At 41.7% G+C, this 27331-nt stretch overlaps 2 protein-coding genes across 11 annotated transcripts in view; both read left to right on the top strand.

Annotated features, from left to right (window-relative positions):
* Positions 1-14143, top strand: part of LOC116427678 (uncharacterized) — a 58279-nt gene extending 44136 nt beyond the window's left edge. Inside the window, exons 2-7 of one of the 4 annotated variants that reach the window (XM_076365874.1) lie at positions 917-1622; positions 3572-3958; positions 4655-4947; positions 5813-6224; positions 8875-8987; positions 9480-14143. In XM_076365874.1, the coding sequence (XP_076221989.1) occupies positions 1541-1622; positions 3572-3958; positions 4655-4947; positions 5813-6224; positions 8875-8987; positions 9480-11861 (3669 nt within the window). In that variant the 5' untranslated portion in view covers positions 917-1540 and the 3' untranslated portion in view covers positions 11862-14143. Of the gene's footprint in view, positions 1-638; positions 1623-3265; positions 3472-3571; positions 3959-4654; positions 4948-5812; positions 6225-8874; positions 8988-9479 lie in introns of those variants that run through there. The other 3 variants (XM_076365876.1, XM_076365878.1, XM_031978310.2) reach the window with 3 other exon arrangements.
* A 963-nt stretch (positions 14144-15106) lies between these two features.
* Pur-alpha (Purine-rich binding protein-alpha) overlaps positions 15107-27331 on the top strand; it is a 51891-nt gene continuing 39666 nt past the window's right edge. For 2 of the 7 annotated variants that reach the window (XR_012998221.1, XM_031978263.2), the window contains exon 1: positions 19300-20591. Coding sequence is in view for 6 of the 7 variants with exons in the window: in XM_031978263.2 (XP_031834123.1) it covers positions 20492-20591 (100 nt within the window). In the remaining variant the exon portion in view is untranslated. Of the gene's footprint in view, positions 15699-17571; positions 17623-19299; positions 20592-26009; positions 26225-27331 lie in introns of those variants that run through there. The other 5 variants (XM_031978260.2, XM_076365907.1, XM_031978259.2 and 2 more) reach the window with 5 other exon arrangements.

Here is a 27331-nt window from a genome sequence, read left to right on the forward strand (position 1 = left end):
TTTTATTTTAACCCTTTGCACTCGAAAGTTCTTCAATGGAAATATTCAACATTTTCTGACGAGATATAGTTCGATATTGTTCGAAACTAATATAACGATAATTCATAGATAAATTAAGCAACAAAGATGTTTTATTTAAATATTCCACGTAGCAGTGCAAAGTTTAATTTGAAATATTAAATGTTCAACTTCATAGATTTGTCGTATCAAATCAAGTAGTGACTGAGAGTCACCTTTCGAGTGCAAATGGTTAATATATATCAGGAACCCTAGATGTATCACGTCAGATTTTAACTCTTTAACACTAGAACTACTGTATCAGTCAAAACGATTAGTATCACTTTTCTTATTTCGCAATTGTTCATACCACAAAAGTGTCGAATACTCATCCGAAATCATTTAAAATGTCGATGGCATCATCTGCATGCTACAGCTGAAGTATCAGCACAAAAATCTATCAAAAAAATATGTTACAATTTCTATAACAATTACATACCAACCGTATTAAATACTCAGTAGTTTCAGCGTTAACAGACCCCCTTCGACGAGAGGGCCATTCAATGAACCAGCAGAGGCCATCTTCATAGGCCACGCGCGCGCAACTCTATCAGAGCGCGGGCCGGTGTTCTCCGCTGCTGGTCCTCTCGTCTGTTTTCTATTCTAATACCGATGCTATTCTAGTCCCGCGGACCATGTCCAATGGGCTACGTCCGCCGCTGAACGGTTCTCTCCTTTGAACCTCCGTCCACCTTTCCCCCAACCCCCTCGCCCCCGTACGCGCGGCTAGTGTCAACCGCAGCAGTCGTTCCTGAGGCATCGCGTGCGCCAGATTAATCCGTCGGCTACACGCATCATCCTCCTTTTTTCGTTTCTTTTCTTTTCTTTTTTTGATCTCACGCGTTGATCGACCGAGCAGTGCGTTTACCCTCGGAGGAAAAGAGGAACAAGGGACGAAGGAATCCGACCGATCAAACGACCGGAAGAACGATTTATGTGGGGGACATCGAAAGAATCGGGACGCAACCTTGAAGGAGATCGGTGAATCTTATCGTTGTCCTGGAACACTGATCTTCATGTAGTTCGACGAAGGGAGGAGAAAAGGAGAATACTTTCTTTCGGGGATGACGGAAATAAACAGGGCGCAGTCTTGAAGAAATTGAGTCCTCTCGTCTTGGAATACTGATTTTTATATACTTTTTATATACCAGCAGGAGCAAGAATAAGAATTTTGCCTAAGAGATATCAATGGGAAACAGGGCATAACCTTGAAAGAAATCGAAGAATCTTTTCGTTGTCTTGGAATACCGATCTCTAAATATTTCATTCAGAAAAGAAACGAGCAAGGAGCATTGAAGAATACTTTATCCAGAGGATATCGAAGAAGACAACGCAACCTTGAAGAAGATTGAAGAATGCTGTCTATCCTGGAATACTGATTTCTATTGGTTCAGGAAAAGAGGATTAAGGTGCTGGGAGTGAGAAGGGGTTGCCGACCCTCTGAAGATTTAACGTGGACGTCTTCACAGTCTGAGGAGGGAGGATGCAGTGGCGGCGGCAACGAAGGGTCACCCACGTGATCGGCTCCTCCAATCACGTTCTACTTTTAGCTAGGTACCAAGACGGTACGGAACCTTGAAGAAGAGGCTGATCCTGGATCGTAGAGGGGGCTTTTATATGGTTTTGTTTTTTTTTTGTTCTTTCTGTTAATTCCGAATCGTCTCTAGTCGAATTTTGTAGATCGTTTTGTTGCTTGCTTTAGAAGGATTATAATAGATCGATGTTGACTATGCTGTTAGTCGGATGGTGTACTGGCGGCGTAAACATGGCGGCTAAACTGTCACGCGAAGATTCGTTTCTTTTACGCTTCATTTATAAACAGACAAACGTACTATAGTGATTTATTGTAACATTTTTTAATAGACATTTGTTTGATCTTGTTTATTAAATAACTATAATAACGTTTGTGTAGGACCTCGAAGAAATGTTCAATTTTGAAAGATTCAAAGAAAAAGGAGATTGTATAATAGCGTCGGCTACAGTGAAAATAGAGCTTCTCTTTTAACAGCAATGATAAACAAATTTTGTGCGTAGTTCTAGAAGTTATTTAATGGTCGGAAAAACAGCAAACGGGCGTTGAAAATTTGATAGACGACGGAGTTTATAAGACGCGCCAACAGATTTGTCGCAGTCACGGTCAGAATGGTTGAAAGAATAACAGTGTGATACTGTGTAATAGAGATCGAGAGTTTCGTCAGTAGGCGCGACAGTTTCGTTGGCAGCCGCCAGTGCACGCATGAACAGACTGTAAATTTACCACTGTCTGTAGCCGTGTTCGAGTACACTTCGTCTCCCACTAATGCAGCTGTCCCTTAGTAGCACTAACGCGTGACAGCGGGTTGACAGTAGAGGGTTCAGACTTGTTTTGTCAGTTCCGATGAACCCGAAGAGATTAGATCTGTACGGTCACAGATACTTCTGGCAAGATTGTCGTCTCGAAGATGAAAATTCGAGATTCCTATGAATCGAAACTTTCACCGAGTTCGCGGGGTTAATGGCCGTGACCAAACATAAAGTTGGTCAAAGAATGTCGAGTGGGATTTTTCGTGCACCTCACTCTCGTGTTTCCTGTTATCAGTAACGCGGATTACCGTTCGCGTGAGTGCTTGTATTAGCGAGGCTTTGATACTCGAAGAGCCCAGATAGTAGCCACCAGGCGTTAATATACTTACTCAGGTGACGAATTCCTCTTGTAACGAAACTCGGTCGTGCCCGTTCAAATGACAGTCTTATCTCGGAGAACACGCTTGCGTCGTTTTTCTCCCACGAATATTCACGGCTGATGTCAGCACGGTAAAATTGCGCTAAATTTGCGCTAAATTTTAGAGTTTAACGCCGCACGTTTGCGTTTTGCGAGGTTAATCCTGACATGCCCGAATATGGTACTGGTGTGATGTTATAGAATTTTATCCATCTCACGAGTATTCCCTGAACATCATAATTTTTATAATTATCGACTCTATAAGTTTGAAAGTAAAATTGGAGAAACACTCTTTCGCTATAGAAGTTTCGTATTTTGCCTAACATTTTGACTGCCACGAGAATTTCGAGCGTTTTGATATAGTAATCCTTATTCCTCCGTAGTAAAAGCAAATGGTATTAGAAGTAATTAGTAATGATTTGGCACTACAGTACTCATATTACGCTATTATCTACCTGCTTATGTTACTAAAAATTTTTATTCTATATCAATTGTCTTATTATAATTGTTTTCAAGCTGTTTCGAAGCTCCGGTCATCGGTGACCACCGTGGCGGTCAACGTGTTAAAGAAACTCAAATAAATGTTCTCTACAATTTTCAAATCAGCACGCAGGGTAACACTTCGATGAATCTCTTTTTTAGACGCATCTTTCAGACAATTTAAAAAAATTCCAATATATAGAAAAGACCTCTTCCATCGTTTCAATACTTCCGTAAGTGCCCCTCCAACTTTTAGACACGACCCTAATAAAACAGAGCCGTATAACTATCGGAAACCATAAAAATTTGATAACCTGGTAAATCTGTTAACAGCTCCGCCGGACGAGGAAGACGAGAAGGAAGGATTGCGGAACGGTTACGTGGTGAAGGGCCGGGAGAACGACCCGAGCGCGCACACGTTCAAGCGTAATGGTCAGGGCACCGGGTACAAACCGCGTGAGGGCTCGAACGGCGGTAGCAGCAGCGGTTACAATGGCGGCGGGACGCGGCCGCACAGGGACGACTCCGCGGGCTCGTCGTCCCAACCGAAGATGGTTTTCAACGAGGACGAGTACACGAGGGTGACGACGCCTAGACAGGACATTCTGTTTAAAAAGAGCTACTTATTGCAGAAGAAACCGTGGGCGGAGAATGCGAGCACTAGCGCCACCCCGTCGACCACTGAGAGCCAATCAGCTTCGCATTCCACCGCAGGTAGAGGTATAGGTAGAAGCGTAAAGCATTTCATCGAGTTTCTGTCCCTTCGGTTTCTCTCCGTTTTCCATTTCTTTCCCTTTTTGTCGACCCTTTTGGCCCTAGTCCTTCAAACGTTAAGGAGACGAAGAAAGGAACTGGCGATCATCTAGAGAAGGGAATCAGTTCCGAGGAGTATCTTTTCCCTGTCCACATAATCATCGCTGTGACTTAGTTTTTAATCACTTAGTAAATTGTGTTACTAACCACACAATCTTGAGAATTTCGTTGAAATCGTAAGTTATTCATTAAATGACTAACGTCACAGATGTGCCGCTCGATATCTTTTAACGCTTCTCAACCGGAAACTGATCCCAATCGAACTATCCCGAACATTCCCCCATATTCCAGTATTGAAATTTCCCTTTTTAGTAGTTCCTCTTTGAATTTGCCGCTCTCGAACGTCGATGTGGCACATCGTGGCCGTCAGCCATATTCACTGTAACGTCAACACAATTTAAAATACAATCAGTTATTATAATATTGATTGTTTAATAATACAATCTATTTACTTCATAATAATACAGTCAATTATAAAGTTCATTTCCATTTCTGGAGCAACCAGAATTCAGATGATACGGCAGTATCAGTGTTAGTAGGATGTTCAAAGCTAATTGCCTCGTGCAAATCTTGGTACATTTTATTCTTCGTGGTACGTAACAGATGGTAGCGAAACGACCGAGGATCAGCAGCTATTGGACTGCGGAACCAGCGAGAACCCGGTGGTGGTGGGGTCCAACGCGCAAGTGGGTTACGGTACATTTTACGACCATGCCACTGGTTACTATTACGAGTACCCGGTGATGTTGTTCGGTCCTACGATGGTACCGACTCCGATGGGGCCGGATGTCACGGCCGCCGTTGCCTGCGGACCAGTGCCTCTAAGGCCGATCGAGTGGATCAATCCAGCGTTCGTGCCCAAATTGTCCGGTCAACCGTACTGCATGAACTACCAGGTACTCTACCAATTAACGAAGCGTTTCATCATTTGCTCGAACAGTTTTCCACAATCTAGGTATAAGTATCTCCCTTTGGCACTAGATTAACAGACTAGTCGTGTTCATATCGAATTCCATTTCTGCACTGTATCTCAGAGAAATTAGAACGAGGGTGAAATTTCTCGAAAAACCCGCAAATTTTACTTTAGTAACCTAGACGTCTCGTTCACAAGGAAAAACACTATGGTAAATACCAATCAGATCTCTGCAACAGTCTCAAGATCCTCTTTAACACATTCGCTACCAGCGTTTATTTCGGTGAGGACCTCCTCAATTGTAATATTTTATTCAATCCAATAAATCTTCTAAACAAAATATCGAGAAAATGAAACTGGAACAGGTTGATGAGTTCCTAAATATAATACTGTAGTTTATAGCTTTAAATAACAATATCTATAAGATTAATTTCATTTGCTTTATGTAAAATAAAAGATTGCGCCTGTCACAAATATGTGACGCTGGTAGCGAACCTGTTAACCCCTTGCCCTATGATTTATTTCTGAACTATAATCGATACGACTACTTTTATCGTTAATAATTAATTAGTAAAAGAAGAGATTTGGATGTTTATTCTACGTTTACGTTTACTCCAAAGTTTACCGATTGATAATAGAAAATTAATACTCAATTTATATCTTTAAGAAATGAATAACTTAGATTTTTCAAATTCAGTTTAAAATTTTGACACGACTAAGACAAGGGGTTAAGCTTCACTGCAGTGGAATCCTTATTAAAAACTGTTCGATCAAATCTTGCATGAAAGCATAATAGCTTCAAACAACGTTTACGCGAATCTTGTCTCTAAAAAACTTGATGTTTCAAGTGTACGCAGTCCCTGAATCCCGCCATTCGAGGCAGCCTCCCGAATCACGACTCTAAGGGCGCCGTGATAGAAGAGGAGGAGGGCGCGTTGGTGCCGTTGGAGAACACGAACGGCACGTGCAACGAGAGCGGCACCGGTAGCGTCAGTTGCAGCGGCAGCGTGACCGGCGAGGGCGAGGAGCAGCCGGCGGAGGTGGTCGGCATCCCTAGCAAGGATCAGATCGACGTGGATTATCAGTTCGAGGAGCAGGTGGAAGAACAGTGTCTGATGAACGGGATGAACGACCTGGCGTACATGAAGCCGATGCTGATGCAGCAGCCCGTTCACATGTCGCACGTGTTGCCGGCGGTCCCGCAACCGTACATGTACCCCGGCCATTACATGTTCGGCCCGCCGTTGGTCAACGTGAATGGTTAGTTGATAATGGAGATCGTTCGGACTCTCTCTTTGCGTCGTCGATGAGGGATCCCCGGCGATTGCTATTTGTACTAGGCCTAACCTTGCCCCCTACAACCCTTATTGCGGCTAGATTCTGCCTCGCTCTCCGCCGTAGGTTTTCGTTCTGTTTACGGACAGATGGACGGAACAACGGACGGGCACAAGTAAAAGATTCCTTTTCTTGCGGCTAAGAGAATCTCTGCGCAAAAGCGAAGCGCTGGGGAGGGAGCAGTGTGCAATTCGTCACCTTTCTCTTTGCGGTCGATGCCGGGTTCGTCTGTTGAAACTTGGAATCCGTGAAAGATTCGAAGTTTCCAATTGTGTTAGGGTAATTCTGAGTGAGATGGCGTGATCTCATTTAGATCGTCAAATATCTATGTTCTCAATTGTTTTTAGTATACTCATTCTTGGATAGAAGTATACTTGGGTAGTCTGTTTGTATATACTTAGGTTCATAGATATATTTCCTTTTTATAAAGTATTAATGACAGTTATGATGTAATAGGTCTTTGAAAAAAAGTAGGCCATCTTGCCTCGATTTACCCGTTGTTTTGATTTAGTCAAGACTGGGTTGGTCGATAATACGAACATTGGTTGATGAACTATTTAATAATCAGAGAATCTGATTTGATGAAGTGCTTGAGAATATACTTGTGACTTTTAGAAGAGTTTTATTGGTATTTGCTTTGATTCTTTATTCAGTATTGAAGGGCTAATTAATATTTATGGATACATGGTAGTTCAAGGTTGATCTTTGTGGATGTTTGTATGCTGGATGTACAGTAACCGCACATTGAACAGTACTCAAACGTGAATTCTTTGCAAATATTACAAAATATATTTTGTAACTTTCCAATTTGATACGTTCACACGTTAACTTTCATTTTTCTCATTTTAATGAACACGAGTGCATGAAGTAATTTTTGTCTTGAGTAATTTTATTTAAAAAATTAATTTAACGGTAATTATTATGGTTCGTTAACCAACTAAGCACTGATAGATTAACTACTATGTATCCATAATAAATTTCGTGTAATTTGTCAAGTCTATCATGAGCTCGACGAAAAGCAACCAGACAATCAGCCGGATTTAATTGATAAGCGCCAATGTCTCAAAAGTGTCGGAAGCAGAATATTACATAACATGATTTAATTCTCAAACACATGTGAACCCACATTGGCGGCCAAGAACCTATATTTAATGGAGAACGGAAGGTACAAAGTAACAGTTGATGTATTGCAAGCCTTGGATGCGTCTAATGCTCCTTCCCCGCACACTGTGTCAGTTTAGACATTAGTACGTTTGATTGTACCTGTTTCTAATGTTAAATGAGAACAGTGTCGGTTGGATGCGCGGCGAGAGGAAAGGGATATACCCAGATTCACGACTGCTGTCCCGTCCATCGGCATCATTGCTGTTTTATTACCGACGTGCCTCTACCACATTCAAGGTAAAAGGTAATAATTCGAAAAGACATGCTTCTCTTTAGACACGATCGCTGAGGACCCGGGACCATTGATATTGTCACTTTGGACATCACCTGTGTCGCGTGGACCACCGACAGAAAAGGGAAAATTTACTACCTACAAAGTGTTTCCACACGAATAGATTATTATATTTGTCTTGTATATTTGTAAATGAAAATTAACAACGCTGCCAATTACTTATATATTAAATTGAAGTGTAAATGCTATATTTCATGGGGTGATACTTGCCTTAGTTAGAGACTACTTAAAGAATATTTGAAGAATAAATTAAAAGAGACAACAAATAAAATGAAAGGAACAGATTTAAAGTATAGTGGTTTCTTAAATTTGAAATGGTAAATAGCATTTGTTAAAGAAATAATTGGTACTGGTCAAGACAAATGAGCGATTCATTACCGATATTTATTATGAAACGTAGAACTATGTATCAGTTCAAGGACGATAAATTGACGCAGCGGCCAAGTTAAGAGGATTGAACATTTGATGATGAAAGATTAAACAGTGCTATTTGAGGAAAGTTTCTCTCTAAAATGTGAGTGAATGTATTAAATCGCAGCGAATAGTTATTAATATTTATGTTCCAATGGTCCGACGATCGTACCTAAAGTCAAGAGTCTGTAAATACACGCTCGGTGTGTGTGTCTGCATACGTCTAATATTCTGAATCATTTCTCACCATAATTCTAATTTATGTACATATGTATCAACGTAACTTTCCACAGCACTATGGCTAGCACATTGCACAGGAAAAAGGCGTTTCACCTAGGAGTCCATTGACTCATAATGATCACGAGGATGCCGCTGTTCCATCGACATTTAATGTTAGAAATATGTTTCGGCCGCAGCCAACGGGCGTTAAGAGTGAATTTGCAGAACTCGAGTGCGCTGTGCCTCTAAATAGAAGCGTCTTAAAATAGTAACTCTGCACTGAGCTGTTTGCTGCGAGGTAAAAGAGCGAGGGAAAAGCCAAGTTCAGTCTTCGCGCCCTTTGGCGCATCATACTCGTTGCTGTTTCCGAATTCAACCTGGTAAAACTTGGTCGGATCTCTGGAGACCTATTTTTTTGTTAATATTCACCAAACTGTACGTATAATTTTTTATATGGAAATGTAATGCAAAGCGTTTCTACTGTCCAAGGTGTTACCATACAGTGCGGACCAATGATCAGAACTACGGACGTGGCGGTTATGTCGGCAGGCTGTGGCAGGCGAAAAAAGAAGAAAAAGAGAAACAATCAGACACTTGTTACGGTAAATATTAGAGTTAAATTTCTTAAGTCGTGTTTCCTTACTTAGAGCCTGAAGTTCGACAACAAACGACAGTGGTTGAGAACATACTGGATGATCTTTCGCAATCTTATAAAACTTCGCAGATTTGACTTTATTCGCTTCAAAATGCGTCTGATGCAATAGCTGCTTATAAACTGAAAATCTTCTAGATATTTTATGATTCTTTAAATTTGAAGCACAAGCTATCTTTTTATTGTCTTCTTTATATTTTCTTTTTAGTTCTAATATTTAATATGTTTATGATATAACAGTCTGAGGAATATATTAGTATATATTTTGCTGCAGTAAAATATAGTGCAATAGGATAGAATAGAAAAATGAATCATCAACGAGTCAACGTTTATTTAACTGTAGAAGGTTAGAATTAGAAATTGATCTATGAATTTGTAATATCGCTGAATTAAACATAACGTAATCCAAGTGCAATATTCTAACAATCTTTTCAAAATCTAGGGTAACACGAAGGACGAGGAAGAAGGAGAGAACAGCTCAGAATGTGATACTGATTTAGCGTCTTCCCGACTGTCTTGGACAGGGTGTCCAACTTCGACGACGACAACGACTAGCGCCCGAACGCTGAAACCCGATTGCAAGGAGTTTCAGTCGCGTTTAATCGGTGATCCTGATATTTCATTTTCCGCCGACACACCGATCTCCGAGGAAGATTCAGTCACGAACCAGCTCGGCACGTTATCGTCTAACACTATCGATAAGAACAACGAGCCTTGTAACGGCGTTGCCGATGATTCGAAGAACAGTGAAGATGAACTAGTTGGCGAGAGTTCTAACGAAATCGTCAGGCTACCATCGAAAATTCAATCGGATCCGCTCGAAGTGGCGGATGAGAACAGTGAGACGAACAGACTGACGAATCACCTCACCGGAAAAGAGGATACGCAATCGGCGAACGACTCCGCCACGGAAGTTGTTTCGTCGTTGAGCAACAACATCAACGATTCACCGAGCGATTTATCGAATGCCAACGACTCATACGAACGATCGAGGGAAGAAGTGAACGGAGTCATGGAAGAGATCAGCCTGGTGAACGGGAAATTAGATTCTGACTCGAACAACGAGGACACAACCGTGGCTGTGACATCGAAGACATCATCGTTGCACAACGATGAACGAACACGTTCCAGATCAGGTACACCAAAGACTGTCTCCACGGAGAAACCAGAAAAAGAAGAGAACCACGAATCCTTAACCAACGCTAAGTCATCATTACCAAAGAGAAAATATAGTACAAAGGGTACTAAGTTTGTAAGGGAGCCGACTCCCGGTCCGGATCTGGACAGTACTGTAGAGCTGGATCTCGAGAAGGTGAACGACGCAACACAGAGTCTGAATAACGTAAGCCCAAGCAATTTCATAAAAGAGGATTCGATATTCGAACGCGATAAGACTGACGACAACGAGGTGTCCAGCAATTGCATGTCAGAATCTGTATGCAATCATCTGAGCAACGAGGACCCGATCGAAGCTTCGAACGATGATTCAGGGTTTGAGAGTCAAACGAAGCACTCTGAATATCCAATCACAGAAGCTGTGACACAGTGGCTTCGCAAAGCAAACTCCCCGGAGATGTTCATTACATCCAGCATCTCGGACAATGAGACGGAGAATGAGGATGAGGTTGAAGAGCCGCCAAAAAACTTGGAAGGCAACCCCATACCTGCACTATCTGTTAATAGCGGTGTAGACAATCTAGGATTGTCGCGTACAGCTAGCTGCAGTGAGTTCGCAAGGATCAACAACGTCAAGGGTTTAGAGCAGCCAGATATTATGAATAGCGGGTCGAGAAAGAAAAAAGACAATAAAAAGAGATCGGGGGAACGAAGACGGGTTAGGCATGCGGAAGGGAAGCTGGATGAAGTGATATCGTCATCGGACTCCTGTGGTCAGCAAGATGACTCCGTCAATAAAAAGAAAAACTCGGCGAAAGACGTTGGTGACGTTTGCGAATTTACTGAGGTGGATAGCGTTGCGGATATGAGGGTTGCATCAAATTCTCGGATGGACTCGAAGAGGGTCAATGCAAGGCGAACGAAAAGACAGGGAGTAGGAAGATCCAACGAAGATCTCGTGAACAACAATGAAAAGATAAAGCGTGTAGAGGATGAGAATAATAAGAATGAGAATGGAATTGTTGAGGATACTGTGAACGTGAAGACATTTGAGAAGGGGGAGATTGTAGTATCCGAAGACGGCAAGTTGTTGACGACTTCTGTGTATGAGACACTGTGGAACAATAATGCTTCCATAGATGTTAAAGCAGTCAAGAGTGAAACAACCAAAGAGACGGTTAGAAACAGAGAGAAAAGGAGCAGCAGTGTTGAAGAGGAGAACGCCAGTGGAATATTATCCCTGGATAGTATAGAAGAGCTTGATGTACTGGAATGTTGGGAGGCTGAGACAATTGAACCTGTGATAACCCCAAAGAAGGTGTTACAATGTCGAGGTGTATCCTGCGAGGGTGAAGCTGGTGAAGAGGATAACATCGACCTTAAGCAAGTCAACATGGATTACGTACAGAAGTACTATAGATTGGCACGAGAAAGTGCTACTAGCATAGAGGAGGATTTGAACTCCAAAATAAATATAGATTCAGTGCCAAATCGTTCTGAGGAATCAGAAGCAGAAGTTATAAAAGAAAAGGGAAACGATACGAGTAACATACCTATTGATGAAGCTTTTGAGGTATATGAAAGCTGTTACACTGGGAAGGCTCCATTTTTGACCATTGATTCTAAGGTTTTTAAATCACGAACGTTGTATGGACAGGAGGGTGAAGGCCCTATACCATGCAGAGCGGTTTGTTGTAACATTCAATAAGCTTCATTACGAGTACTTCACCACAGGGACACACATCCCGGTACAGTTCTAATGTCAAGGCCGTCCTTTTCTTAGCAACGTATGCCTCTGACGTTGTACTCCTTTTGCTGCTGGTATATTGATGGACACATACACCATACACGTTCATTTTTTATGTTCTTCATTGCATTAAAGAATGTCTGACAAATAACCCTGTGGGTGGTAGATGTTCGATGGTATTTAGGGGCATGCTCAAGGACAACAGTTGATACAGCAGAAGCCTACGTGTGTTGCTATTCATTTCTGTAAATAGCTTTTAAGGGGTCGCTCGCGAATCGTGTTTCATGGAAACTTTTGGTAAATTATTATATGCATGGAGGCATATATACATATATATATATACGATATTTTTTGACGTTATTGTCAACGATGTAACACTTGGTGCACATATTCTTATTTCTTTTTCGTTTTCTTTTCTTCTTCGTTTCATTACATGAGTATAATCTTTCAAGCAATCGAGCTTAACGACAAATTGTTTTGAATTTTTGAATATAATGAATAGCGAAGTCTGAATTTTATGGTTGAGATATCACCAATTCATATTACTGCGTCATACATCGTTACTGTTTTGTTGGTCTCGCTGTAATATTTTATAGGCACCGCACTAATTAATCCTACATCAAAGTGATTAAGGGATATTTTTTACAAAACTTACTCTAGATCGTAAATTTTAAAAGCACGAAGAGAAAACCTAGCGTTTTTCCACGTACCACGTTAGATGGCCTTTCGCTTAGGGAAGTTTCGACTGCTCGTAGGAAAGTTTTAACCTTTACACTGCCGTATATTCATTCACTACGGGATTCGACTTCAATCCGTATGCTAGTAGAATTTATTCTGTTTTATTACGATGCTCCACAGTATTCTTGTATACATTTGACAGACTAGTTAAAGTCTTGGTCGAGTTTCAAAATTTTCTCCTCTAAAGTTTTAACTTTTCAAGAATAGGTAGAACAAATAATTGCCCAGCGTAAAGGTTAAAAAAGTAAGAGATTGTAATGTGTAATAGTGTGTACTATTCGTTTTGAAATTTTGAAGAATGAAAGGAATGAATGACACTGACGGATGTTCAGTGATGATTCAGTGATTGAGATATGCTACAAATACAATAATGGTGTGACAGTCATACACAATACAATAATATCTTTGATTAGGTACAGAGTAGCTGTTGACGAGAAAATGAATTGGTAATGCAGTGATCTATTTAACTATAGCCGTCACAAAGCTAAAATAAAATCTATATACAGAGATGATCGTTTTTGTTATGCGAGTAAAAGATGAGCATGTTGTTTTGTAATAGATGTTGCAGTCAGGAATAAGGAAACACATCTCACGTATACACATGGTAATGTACACATTACAGAAGTTGCACTTGTTACAACATAGTTCACGCTTTAGTTGAGTTGTACCGAGTAGATGGAATGTCTTAGGTTTGCATATTACGTATGTTGGTCGATAGACGTGGTTCGTGAAAATCATATATATATATATATATATATATATATATATATTATATATATATACCCCATATCATAAGGTGCGAAACATACCTCAAAGATACCTGTATATTCAAAACAACTGATCATCCAAATAATTATAACATCAAGTATAATAATTAATAATATTAATAATAATGATAATGTTAATAATAATAACGATAATAATAAACTATTATCACAACAGCGATGTAAGCACAATCGTTCCTGCGAAGCTTTAGATTCCCTAGGCACCATACACATAACACAATATACAGGACGATCCATATACTTCTAGAAATTCATTGAAAACTGAACTACATTAAAGATAAATGTATCGCTATATTAAATGCGCGTTGCATCAATTGTGTGCCTTATTCCGCGGCAGCCGTTTTTGTAACCATTTCAAAGCATTCACCTTGATGAGAGAACAAAGGCTATCGAGTGACTTGTGAACAGTTGAAATTTGTTAAATCATGAAAATGATAGTGATGAAACGGAGCTAGTATGCTTCATGGCGATGATGGTTTTATCTGGGCATGCATACAAAAAATGAATACATTGATTTTTTCATACATCAACATGTTCATCAAGTATTTACAACTGACGTGCATACATTCATAAGCATTATAGACATTAACATTGCATCTTACACAAGTCATGTTATCATATAATTATATTTTAGTTGGATTAAAAAACAAACGTGTAAGGAATAAGTGGACTTGATGTTGTGTTTTTGCTTAAAAAATATGAATAAAATGTTTCAATTAACTTATAGTATTCTTGATTTGCTACCAAAATATTTATTATGGGAGAAACAAAAATATAAGCCATGAATGATACATAATTAGAAAATATACGATCATTTATTTCCGGCCTTACAAATATTTTTATTTACCTCATCCAATATACCTATTTCATCACACTGCTGATTGTTTTGGTATTTACAAATAATGATCAATCTATAAATTTTTCTGCATAAATCTTTTAGATATAATAAGTTATACCTAAAATGAATTTGTTTACTTTGCTTAAATATAAATTTTAATTCAACGATATACATGCCAATACAGAAGCATTGTATATTTAAATGTGACAAAATGAATTTATCAATATCTTTTTATATTGGGTTTATATCTAATTTTTTAAACTAGTAATTTACATATATTAAACCTATATTGTCTAATAAAGAACTTATTTAAACAATATATTAGTAAGTAAATAATTCTTCAAATACAAAACTTAATCGATAAAATAGTTATCAGATATTAATTGGACCTTGTTTTCAATTAAAATATAGCATAATAAAATAAAATGTGAGAAATATATTCATTTATCTTTATATAAAAGAACATTTGTAGCATTTCATCAAGTTTTGGGTTACAAAACTTCCTTCGATATTCGTCATATATAAATTAATATTTCCCTTTTTTATTTGAACCTCTGTTTAATTTGTTTTATTGCCGAATGCGTTAATCAAAGAAGCGTTTTGTAATTCCGTTTCAAATTTCAATCCACGTAATAGCTGTCACTGAAACGGTTTCGATAGCTCGAATCAACTCGAACGTAAAACGGTTATTACTCGTATCTCGATTCGCTTCAATTCGATACGATACGATACGATACGATACGATACGATACAAAACGATATACAACCGGGCATGCAGTGGCGCCGCCAGCCGACTGGAAAATGAGTTTGTCAGTCAGTCAGAAAGAGACGAAACCATAGGAACCGCTAAAAAGAGCGAACGTGTGCGAGAGAGAGGGAGAAAGATAGACGCCATCGAAAGGAGGAAGACAGACGTAGCGGATCGTGTCGTGGCTATGAAGCAGTCTTATATAGATGGACACGCGCAGATCACACGACGAAAGGTCAGGAGTGTGTGGGTTCGCGTAGAGTAAGTATAGCGGTATCTCGCTTTCTCGTATCGCGAACAGGGATTGGCGGTAGAGCGAGAGTGAAAGACGAAGAAGCGAGCGAGCGAGCGAGCGAGCGAGGGCGAGCGCGAGTCGGGCTAGCGAGCGTGGAACGGTGTAGAGCGAGCGAGCGTGTGGTGGTGGTGGTGACGACTGGTGCCGTGGACGGACGGTCGGTCGGCGGTCGGACCGTGGTGTGTGAAGAAGTGAAAAATTCGCAAGTGGTGTGCTGGGTTGGTGAGCTGGCTGGTTAGTGGTGATATATCGGGATCGCGCCACGGACAGTGCCGGGGATTTTTGATCGTCGGGGCCTGTTGCCGAGACGTCGAGGGACGACGCGTGGAACCGAAGAAAGAGACCGCGTTAAGCGCAATGTCTGACCGGGAAAGTCTGGACGATCAACCGCCAAGTAAGGACCAAGGGATCGTACGGCTCTGCATGCACGATCGCTCCACCTATTCCCTATCGTATACAATCGTCGATATGTGTTGCGAACGAGCGCGACCCGACATCTTTCCGTAGCCGTGGAACCGTGTGTTGCGCCTCCGGTTACCAGGACCGTCTTTTTCCATGAGCGAACGCGACGACCTCCGACGCGGTCGGACCGCGCCGTTACACCGCGCACAGTCCGTAAGCACAGCGAGCTTGCACACGCCCGATCGTTCCTTTCAGCCCTCGTGGCGTTCTGTCAACCGCCGAAAAGAATTGCTATTTTTCAACGTTACCCAGGATCCAAGATGGCCGGCCGCGTATCGGCCGAGAGACAAACCCTGTCCTCTTTCCTCCTTCGTCTTACTCTATCTCCTTCCCTCTCTCGGTTACCCCATCTCTTTCCCACAAGCTCTCACTCTCTCGCTCTTTCCCTCTGGCTCCCTCTTTACCTCGCGGTTCGTACTCATTTTTTCTCTCTTTCGAATTCGCTTGTTTTCTCTCTCTCCCTCCGATGCATACACACGCATACGTACACAATATGCCACCCATACACGCGTGCACGTTTATTCGCTTTTTTTCTCTATTTCGTGCTTTTAAGTTTTTGCTCCCTCCGTTATACTGTTCCGCTCCTCTCCCTCCAACATTTTTTTCCTCGTTCCCTCATCTCCGGCCTTAGCGAGTCGAACATTTGCAGGGAGCCAATACGCCGAGCTGTTCGCGAATGCCGGTTCTCACCCAGGTGTTCCTTTTGAAAGTCGCGGCCTCTGGGAACCGTTCACTGTTGTCAGTGTTCCGTGTGACAGGCACCCTGACCGCGCTCTCGTCGGGACAACCGGAATAGTCCCGAATGAACCACGCGTGATGTAACCTGCCGATCCACCTATCTGGCACACGCATACACGCACATGATTTCGCGCGCGCGAACGAACGTGCATGCTACCTATACACGGCTACGGAAAACCGCACCGATACACGGGCCGACGGTCCTCGTACCTATACGAACGGAGGAACCGTCTAGTCACGATGCGCGTAAATTTCACACGTGCCATAGGCGATCCCCACCCCAGAAGCTGGTGGATCTTGGCCTCGAAACAAAACGGTCACGACATGTATCTGCTGGCGATGGGAGTAATTCAATTTATCATTTAAAAACGTTCAATCGATACGAGGCTTGATTATCGTTCGCCGGTGTCTGCCTTGAAATTCTGACTGAAAATGAACCGCTGACTAAAACATCGATCATGGAGTACATAGATTCGCCACCGCGGGGGTCCGATTCGGATATGTATCGGTACCACCGCATGTATACATGTTGGAATTGAAAAGTACGCTTGTAAATTTCGACACGAGGGAATGTACCATTGATTTCGCCTAGTTGACAACGTTAAACATTATGCAATGCTTTCCATGAACAGTTCGCGAAAGATAATTGTAACCGTGCGCTATTGTCGTAACGCGTTCGTAATATCGTTTAGTGATCATGAAATTTGTATGAGCATTACCGGCAATTAGCAACAATTGATGTAGTCGGAGTTTGTATTCGAGGCTGTTGATAATCCATGGTTACTCCAATCTTCGTTTGAGTCTCGTTCTAGAAGTTGCCTTTGAATTTCTAATCTCGGCTGTGGGATTTCAAAATGTCGTAACTACGCCACGGATTTACATGATTGCCCCATTTGTTTTACTAATACGGCACGAAAATTGGATAGGTTGCTGTTCCGCCGCGATAATACCATTGGATTTATCAGATGTATTCGATTCGTTCAGAACGAATTGGAATATGAGATTTTAGGTTAGAATCATTAATGGCCCGTTGCTGTTATTAACGATGAATTTTGTTCTTTTCCCAGGATATGGAAACCCAGGCGGCATGGATGCTGGGGGGACCGATTTCGATCCTGGTGAGTAAATGAGAGAAAATATTCTGCGAACTAGAGTTAATTAGTTACTGCATAAAAGATGGTGACGAAACAGTACCTAATGTCGTTATTTTAGAGATGTATCTTGTTGATTTCTCTGTCTTAATCGTACTTTTGTTTATATTATATTTTTAGCTGTAAATACCTATTCAGTTCACGACCATGTAACTTTAACACGAATTGGACAACGTTTCGTAAAATTACATAATCAGTTTGGTCAGTATTTCGCTCAACAATATTGACCCCGGATTTATCGAGCGATACGAAAGTACCAGGGTCATAAATCTCAATATAAATTGTAATACGAAGATAAAGTCTAATCTGCACGGTAAAATATTGGTATACCAGACTTTTATTTTAAATGAAGATTTTCTTCGTACGTCATTAAAAAATCATACTTATTACGCGTGCACAGATCAGTAATATGAGAATGCCATAAATTCAACCGATCATTTCGATTTTCAATGAAATAGGCGCCATGTCAAAATCTGTTCCTAAAAGTACCTTTTCATTACTTTTCGTCGATTTCATCAGCAATCAAAATCATCGTCTTAACCGTTGGAACTGGAGATTGAAATAACCGAAGGGATGAATTTGAAAAAAAATAAGTTATCCTGATTTATATTACAACACCTGTTCCTTTCTTCAGATTTTATTCTTAAATATTTTATGTTGTGAAGTATATTCAATTTGTTAATCTCCCATCAGTATTTTTTATACGTCGCCGCTGCAATAATTTCTAAAATATTTCTACTCGAGAGTTCAGTAATTCAGCATTGGTCAGAAATAGCTTGGGACCTATCTTCCGAGACTCGATAAAAAAAAACCATGTTTCCTTCGGATGAATCCCAGAGAACCATTTTATTTTGGTTCGAAGCCATCTCGAATTCAGATTTGTAGGTCAACAAAATTTCGTATTCACGGTTTCTTCGTGATAACTTTACATGAAAAAAATAGCATGTTGATACAGTTGAAACATTTCTAATACTCGTTACACACAGAAACGAAGTAGATTTACAAATGTTAATAATTCAGCGTTTAAGAATAAAACGAAGCAGAGGTATCGGCGCGGCGCTGATTTACACGGTAACCGTGCGTTTAACAGCGACAAAAAATCCATTTTTATTCCTTAAAGTTTATCGACTGATGTTGCGTCACTATCTAGAGGGAACATTCGTGTTAAAAGTAGTGCGCCGATACTTTCTCAACGACGAGATTATAAATTGTCCTCGTCTTATTTTCGAGTGCTAAATCATTAACACGTTGAATGCCATGAATGAGTGAATCACCGGCGATCCCCAACCAAATCAAATCATTATAATTCACTCAATTAAACGGTGATTATTTGAAAACATTTCTATATTATAAATAATATTAATGTAATGGCGTTCAACAAGATAAATTTGCAACAATAATAACGTAATTCAATAACTTAAGTTGATATTACATTACTTTCATTTTATATATTTTTCTCAGCAAAATCGTGCGGCACTCAACGTGTGAAAAATGTCGCTTCTGCCTTGTAACGAAAGTATCAAAAACATCCGCCCCGTATTAATGTGCTATTTTTTTTTGTTACACCAAGTTAACCTGAAAAGACAACGCGCGAATACTTTTCCGACCCACTGTACGTCCCATGCCTATTCTTGGTGCGCTTAGGGGTGCCGCGCGAATCGCCAATCGCGTCGCGTCAATTTCGGTGCGTTAGAGAAACGGATTCATCGAAAAATGGAAGTCGGCAGGAGTACATAGAAGTACCTAGCAGCGGCAGCAACGGCAGCAGCGGCAGGACGAGGAAGAGGAGTAGGGAACCGTACTAGCGCAGTCAGCTGGTTGTGACGTCATGCGATCATGTCGTGGAGCTGGGTCGCGGTGGTGGGAGGCGTGATGCTGTCACGTGGTCCGGCTGTGAAGTCACGTGGCGCGCGTGGTTCGCGGACGCAGAAGCCGGTGCTAGGCGGCCGCGGATTGGCCGGGACGATTTCACCACCATGATATACGCATTCCATCGGCATGACGGCGGGCTCCATGAATGACCGGCACGTCATTCGTGTACGATTTCGCGTTCGACGACACGTCGACGTCGTTCAGTATCGTTTCCACATTCGGTTCTCTCGTCCGATGATATGTGTATTACCGTGTAATCGGTTTGTGCTCCATCATCGAGTGGAAGACATAACCAAGACGACCAGCCGAAAGAACGCGACGAGTCATCGGATGATGATTCCGGTGTTGCGCCGACTGGTACAGTTCACCCAGTTCTACTACTCGTGGCACATCATCGCGACGATCTCTCTCTTCCGCGCCGTCTTCCTCGCATCTACCGGTGGACCGGAGTGAAAGTTTCTCTCGAGTGGATCGCGCTGTGCTCGGTGTTGTTCCCCGTTCGTCGTTTGGAAATCCTGCTTTAATCTGTCGAGGGCAAAGCCGCCGGCTTGAAGTCCGTTGCACCGTGAAGATAGCGCGAGTTCTCGCGATCGGTCGACTGAGTCACTCACAAGTCGTTCTCTCGCGCGATCAATCGTGTTCACGGCGACGCGAGTGAGAAATCTGTGACTAATTTTCTCTACGGGAACGGCTGCGGGAGTGTCTCATTCCATCGGCGATCGTGCGATTCCCTTGCGGAACGGAACGGTTCACACCGAGAAAGCATTTTCGATCCTGTTCAGAGATAAGAAGTGACATGTTGGTTCGTACGGTTACGGGAGTACATTGAACTTATGGTGCTGCGAGTGTTTTCATGAGAACTGGTTCGCGTGGACAGTGTGAAGCCTGTTTCAAGTGAAGTGAGGAATTTTTTTTTTTAATTATTTTTGTTTAAGCATTGGAAGTGTGTACGCGAAGTGACACGATGGGCGAAATAATAGAGATTTCCCAGGGGGATACGCAACAAGCTCCAGTAAATGGATGGGGCGACACTATGGGAAAAATACAGTATTGGTGCCCTGAAGGTAGCTACCGAATAATTCTAGTAACATGCTGCTTGCGAGAATTGTGAACTGACGTTAATACACCATCGTCGTAGCTGCTACCTTCTTGACGTGTCTTGTTGTAATAAATTTTAAATAATTATTGAAGTGCGTGGAAATTGTTGATATGCGTAATACAAAACTTAATACACTGTGTTGGTTGAATTTAATACTTTCGTAATTAATGTACCGTTTCCATTAGAACAAGTTGTTACAGGGGAATTGTTGTTTTACTGTCATTTCGAATAATGTTGCATCATTGGATTGGTATCCAGATGGATATTAAAATTTAAGGTTAAGGGCGCATTCCGAATATGAGAAATAGTGCGCACACTCTAATTCTCGATTCATCGTAACGGCCAATCTGAAAACATCCCTAGGAATTTTGCGTGGACGGTCTAGGTTAGGTCGCGTGACGCAACGACTGAAATAAACCGCTGTTTCGATTTCTTAAATATTGGCATTTTGGCGAGACGGGAAGGAAAGGTTTTCGCTCACAAACGATGCGTCGAGTGAATACGCTACTGAAATATTTCTCCGGTGATTCAGTAACAGCGATAAATGTTAAGAATTTCGGATTAAAAATAGCCGATTCGGTTGAGGGGAAATACCTTAACTGGGTTCTCACGATGATGAGGAAACGATTTGAAAGTCCTGCTTTTGTACCTAACTTCGCGATTGTCGGTTTCGTTCTTTATTGGTTCCATACTCGCATAGAAATGAAAGGTTATGGGATACCATGCATCCCGTTGAACATATTTTCCTCCTATCCTAAACTTCGAATTAGAATAATATGTATTTTATGAATGTAAATAATATAAGAAAGATAATGACATAAGTATACCAAGAAATAGAATTTGGTTCTTGTGTAACCTCGTTTTGCTTCGTAATTAATGCTCGCTACGTTAGCATACCAATTTTTCAATTCTAATGAATGGTATAGTGATCTTTTCGACGAATATTAGACTTTGAACAATTAAAATATTCGCGCGTTGCAATAAAGTTTGTCGTAATTTCAAACGCGCCTTTATTGTGAATTTAATTGAACGGTATTTGTAACTACATGTTTTGGAACATTCTTGGTATTGGTCAAGGACGGATTCAGAATTTGTATTTGAATATAAATATTTATTTCATCATTTATTAAATGATAAAATGAATAAAATTGTAAACGTGTAACAGTACAAATCCTCGACAATTCTTCTTTTATTCTAAATATTTGCGGTTGTTTTTCTGGTACTGCTACATAACGCTATTACGGTTCTAGTTAGCATTGAGTTAGTTGAAATAGAAAGAATTATTTGAATGTAACTGTTCTCGACGTTGAACTAATGATTAGTCAGATTATCATATTAACCGAGATAAACAGTTTTTCCGGATGAATCTTTTAATTTACTTATCTAGGAATGCATAATAAATATAGTAAAAAGTTATGTTTTCCACTGGTGTGTACAGATAAGAATAATCTGGAAATGTTATCCTACTAATAATGACAATCATTTGGCGATTTTTTTTACACCTTTACTAAAATATTATCCAGTTTTTACTTATGGATTCATTAAAGATGATATCGTTAATTAAAAGAAACTGCTACCAATCACAAGTACAAACAGCCCTATTTTAAGGTTAAAATGTTTTGTTATATATTTTCATTAAAAATTTTATTTAAGCTTCTGCGATTCTATCTAAGTTGCATTTTTGATAGAACATAACCTAAGTTTATTTTTTTAAGCAAACGTCGCAGCCGATCGATCCACAGGACATTCATGTGGAATAACAAGTTTAACTAGTTTAAAATATTGACAATGAATCAGAGAAAAAATGAATAACAGATTTATTGTGGTAATCACTAAAAATGTACTATTTCTTGATAGGAACGAGATAAATCGTCTTCTCAAGGTTACTAGGACAGAAGTCCATACGGAATTTTCTATAAACACATAAAATATGTAAACAGTATGTTTATAATAATATTAGAATTTTAAGAAACGTTAAAATTTGCAATAGAATCCAATTAAGCCACTTCAAATTTGTAAACAACAGTATAAACGTGACAACAGCACTAATGTAAAGTAATTAGGGATGAAACAGTGTGGAAACTGCTAACCTTGAATGGGTAATTGTTTTCGTAAATTTAGATCGTTGTATTACTAGTAGACATTGTCAAACTTATATTTCCCTTTCGGTTAACACATTGAATGCCACGGGGGTCATCAGTGACCCCCAACCAAATCGAATTACTATAGTTCACTCAATTAAACGATGATTGTTTGAAAACATATGCGGTGACATTCAGCTAGATGAACGTGCGACAACAATAATGCAATTCAATCGAAAGATTTAATATTTTATTTTTTCCATTTCGTGCATTTTGGTGAATGAAATCGTACGGCATTCAACGTGTTAAAAATTTTTATGTTATATTCCTCACCTACAAAATATCCTGTTGACTCTCCCTCCCTAAAGTGAAGGTATCATTTTACTTAGATTACTGGTTCATATCCTCATACATGCATGAATTTTTCACTTTACTTCTACAAGATTTTACTCCTTTTTGTCTACAATTTGACAAATTTTATGTGTAAAATATGATAAAAAAAAATTATAGGCGCATAATAATAGTTGTTACTAATGAATAATATTTAAATACGTAGTCACATAAACACGATACGAATAACGAGATCCGGTAGTGAGTGAACAAATCCAGAAACACCTATAAGAACGATTTGAAGAAGTAAATTGTATACAATTATTCATACCTGTTATGTATGAAGGTCGCGGAAGCTGTTAGAATCTTGTTGCGATATAGAATCAGGACAGTGACCTTGAACGGTTAATTACCTCGAACCTAACCCAGTGTATATATCGTTGTATAGTACCTTACTTGTAGCCAAGATTAATAGCAGTACTGTCGAGCTTGTTTCAATAATAGCTAAAAATAGAACTTAACTATACATGTCTCGTTCAGTTCAAAATTATTTCTCGTATATGTCGCATCCCAAACTTTACGAACACAATGTACATCGCAACAACATCCGAATTCTAAAGGAAAAACGGAGAAAACACTAAAGTCTTCTAATACAAACTAACACGTTCATCTGTCTAGCTGTGTTGCTTACACCTGTTGTGCCCTCGGCTAAAAGGTAGCGACCGAAAAGTGCACACCCCAACTCACCCCTCAATCGTCATGTTTTAACAAGCACCAGGGGTGCTTCCATTTTCACTCTAGTGTTTATGAAAGTCCCTATATTTGCTCGGTTCATGGCAATAGAAAAGAAGAAAAGTCGAAACGACCTTTACAGCGCAATATATGAACAGCAATGGAGAACAGGGGTGCGTTAAAAAGTTCACCCTATCTTGCAAATCAAGGATCCTTGGTTTCCAACGTATTCGCTCGCGCGACGTGCCAATTTACGAATAATTTGAGGTGGTCAGGTCGGGTGAATCATTCGGTACGGCGGAGCGGGACGCGATAAGTAGGCTGTGAACGTTGCACAGAAGCGCGAGGAGGCGATCGCGATTGGCCAGAATCGTTAGAGAACGTCTGTGGGGTCTGTAACGGTACAAAAATCCAACGAGCATCGCGTCGATCATGAATCATGCATGCGCGGCTTGCGTTTCCGTAGTCTTCGATCGTACGCTGATACATAACGCGCCGCGGAAAAAGAGAAGGAAGAAAGACATGGCGTCGAAGGAGATTACAAATGAAATTTCAATATTTCAGTGGATCCAAAAAACAGTCCCTAACTAAGCTTCAGCTTTTGAACATATCACTAGGATGCACGTTACAATCAAAATCGATAAATCAGGGTTTCTCATCGTTACCCAAAATATATTTCCCGAAAATTCATTATGACACTCTCATGGACAAATACCTTAGAAAACAGGAGAACTTGGAAACAAGTGCATAAGGCATAATATCATTACGACGGATACCACAATAATAATAATAGTGAATATAAAAAGTCTCGTCAACTTGGTCCGATCGCATTTTCTCGGGTCTACAACTAGGTAAGGTTGCCGCGTCGACGCGCATAGGTGTAGAAGCGTCGAAGGCAGAGCAGCCGTCGTCGGACGGCTGTTCATGGAAACGATACCGGCGGCCGCGCGGAGGGGTCGGCGGCAGAGGGGAAAACCGGGAAGGGAGAACGGAAATATGCAGTTCGTATTGAGGCAGGTCGGGTGCAGCGCCACGAGTCGCGCTCTAGGCGCAGAGATCAATGTACCCGCCCCCTTGGTGCCTTGCCGTGGACGTACACGACGAGTCCGCCTCGTAAATCCGCGAGCACGGGATGTGTCCGGGGTGCAGGAATCGCGAGGACAGGCCGGCCGGCCGGTAGAATGTCCGGGCACTCTTGAGAGCGTCCGCGCGAAAAATGGCCGTGGTGTATCCTGGTTACATAAGAAGAAAGTCGATCGGAAGGTGAAGGGACCAAACTGGTGATGCAGGCTACCACGGGGACGCGTGCGTCGTGTCGCTAAGGGTTACCCGGTCGGCTAGGCGACCAGTGGACTGAGTTCCGTGGAGGACATCCGCGGGGGACCTGGGCTGGAGCGCCGGGAGCAAGCCCAGGATCTAGTTTATTGGTCAGAGGCAACTGGACCTCTTTGTGACCCAAGGAACGCTGGGGAACTGAGAAAACAACAGTTCCTCTCGCTTCATCCCTGCTTAGCTGAATCTTCCTTAAGAACCCTTCGACTCAATTAGAATCTCATAGACACAAAGGTGTTTTCATCTGAATTCGTGCACACAGCTGAAACGTGTCTCGTAAATGGTGACCCAGATGCGGCTTCGGGGTAGGAGAGTTGAAAGTAGGGCTAGGATCACTGGAAGACAAGCGGAGGATGCCGGACAGTGAGCCGGGTTGCGAAACGCTAGAAGCCGACGAGGACGATGGGCGATATCATCATCTTTGAGGATTCTGGCTTTAGCTAGCCATCCCTAGCTAGAATGGTTAACCGGTACCGCGGAAGGGTTCCGCGGGGTACAGGAGACAATTGGCTCCGAGGTCCTAGTGTTCAGGAGAAAATGACGCTGCTGGGAACGATACCGTAGGAGGAACCATGCGAATCCATTGGATAGGATTCGGTGAATCGAATATCGTTCACGTCGGTGCTGGTAGTGCCGGGAGATTGACGGGACTGTTACAGGGCAAGGGCGGCGCGGCAGGGTTGGTCGACGACAAAAGGGTGACGAGGGCACAGGGGAGGGAGTTGTGCGCGAGGTATTGACGGGACGTGAAGCGGAGGGCCCTTTCTTCGCGGAGTGTTCTCGACCCTGTCCCAATTTCCAGCCTCGGAGGCTCTCGAGTAGGGGCGGCGGCGACGACGCACGATGTGTTACGGGTTAACGAGGTTGTCGCTGTCCGCCAACCAGAGGGACGAACCACGAAGAAATATCGAAAACAGTTGCGTCGATTCGGGGTGGGAAGGGGATCGCTGGTAAATGGTCGAGATTCACAACCACCACCGGGGGGCTGTTTGGGGAAGGAGCAGCGGTGCGCGATGAACGTTCAGGTGCACGTACTCTCGTAGCATAGACAGAATGTTCAAGAGCAGGATCTTCCAGGGCGACCTCAGCCCTATCTCGATCTCAGGCAGCCTGCAACAGTCCAGTACGTAACAACTGGGGAAACGAAATAAAGGGTCCCCCTTTTACTCTCGCGCCGCGGTTAGATCGATCGTTCGACGCGCCGCTCTCGCGCAGGAGATCGATCCTTCAGGTTCCGACTTACCAGCGACCGTGGGGACGAGCTGTCCGGACCCTACACACCGCACCCTTTTAACGGAGTTTGAAGGATGTTTAGGGCTTTCCCCTCTGAGCTCCACAGTATACGGTTTCTGTTGTTTTTTCAGTTTGATTTTGTGAATCCCTTTTTCTTGGTTTATTTCGACATTTTGATTGAAGTATCTAAATGAATTTATGGAGAATTTTATTATGTAACGAAATTGTTAAAAGTCCATTTGAATTTTTGTCACTCAACTGTAAAAATATAAATTTGCGAACACATTTGTAATAATGATATTGTCAACCCGAGGAGTTAGTAAAGCGTTCAAAATTTGACTGTTATCAAAAGTATCCAAAATAACAATTCCTCATATAATGAACCAATAATGAGCAATTTTTCAATCCAAGGTGAACAATTGTCATATACGATACCAGTCTTTAAAAAAACTATACTCCCATCAGGCCATTTAAGACCTTTTTGCACACAAAAACTCCAATCCTGCCACGTTGAAAAATCTCCCCTGACCCCAGTCTATGTATGTGCGCGCGCGCGTGTACTCAATCGAATTCCGGGTCTAGACAATAGATGAAGATGTTCGCGACGGGAAGGATAAGACGAGACACCGACAACGCAGCTAGAAGTAGGTGGAGGTGTGTATCCACCCGTAGTGGGGTACCAAACAGGTTATCGACCTCCGGTGCAGCTGTTATTGATCGGCTGAGGGAGAGGACTAGCAACATCACTGACTTCGGTTTCGAAACATCCGGTTGTCCTATCCTGTCCCTAAGGATCGACCGTTCCCTTCCGCGCAAAAAACCTCTGTCGTTGAGCCGATGATCCCCCTCCAACACCCGCACCCCTCACGATCACCTTGCCCTGGTGTGTCTAATCATCGAATTTCGCGCAGCATCGACCCAGAAACGCAGCCTCGGGGAATCCGGTAAAGAGCGCCGAGCGCGCAGGATGACCCAATAAAGACTGGGTGACCTCTTT

This window comes from Nomia melanderi, chromosome 1 (genome assembly GCF_051020985.1).
Source record: "Nomia melanderi isolate GNS246 chromosome 1, iyNomMela1, whole genome shotgun sequence".
Classification (NCBI taxonomy): Eukaryota; Metazoa; Arthropoda; class Insecta; order Hymenoptera; family Halictidae; genus Nomia; species Nomia melanderi.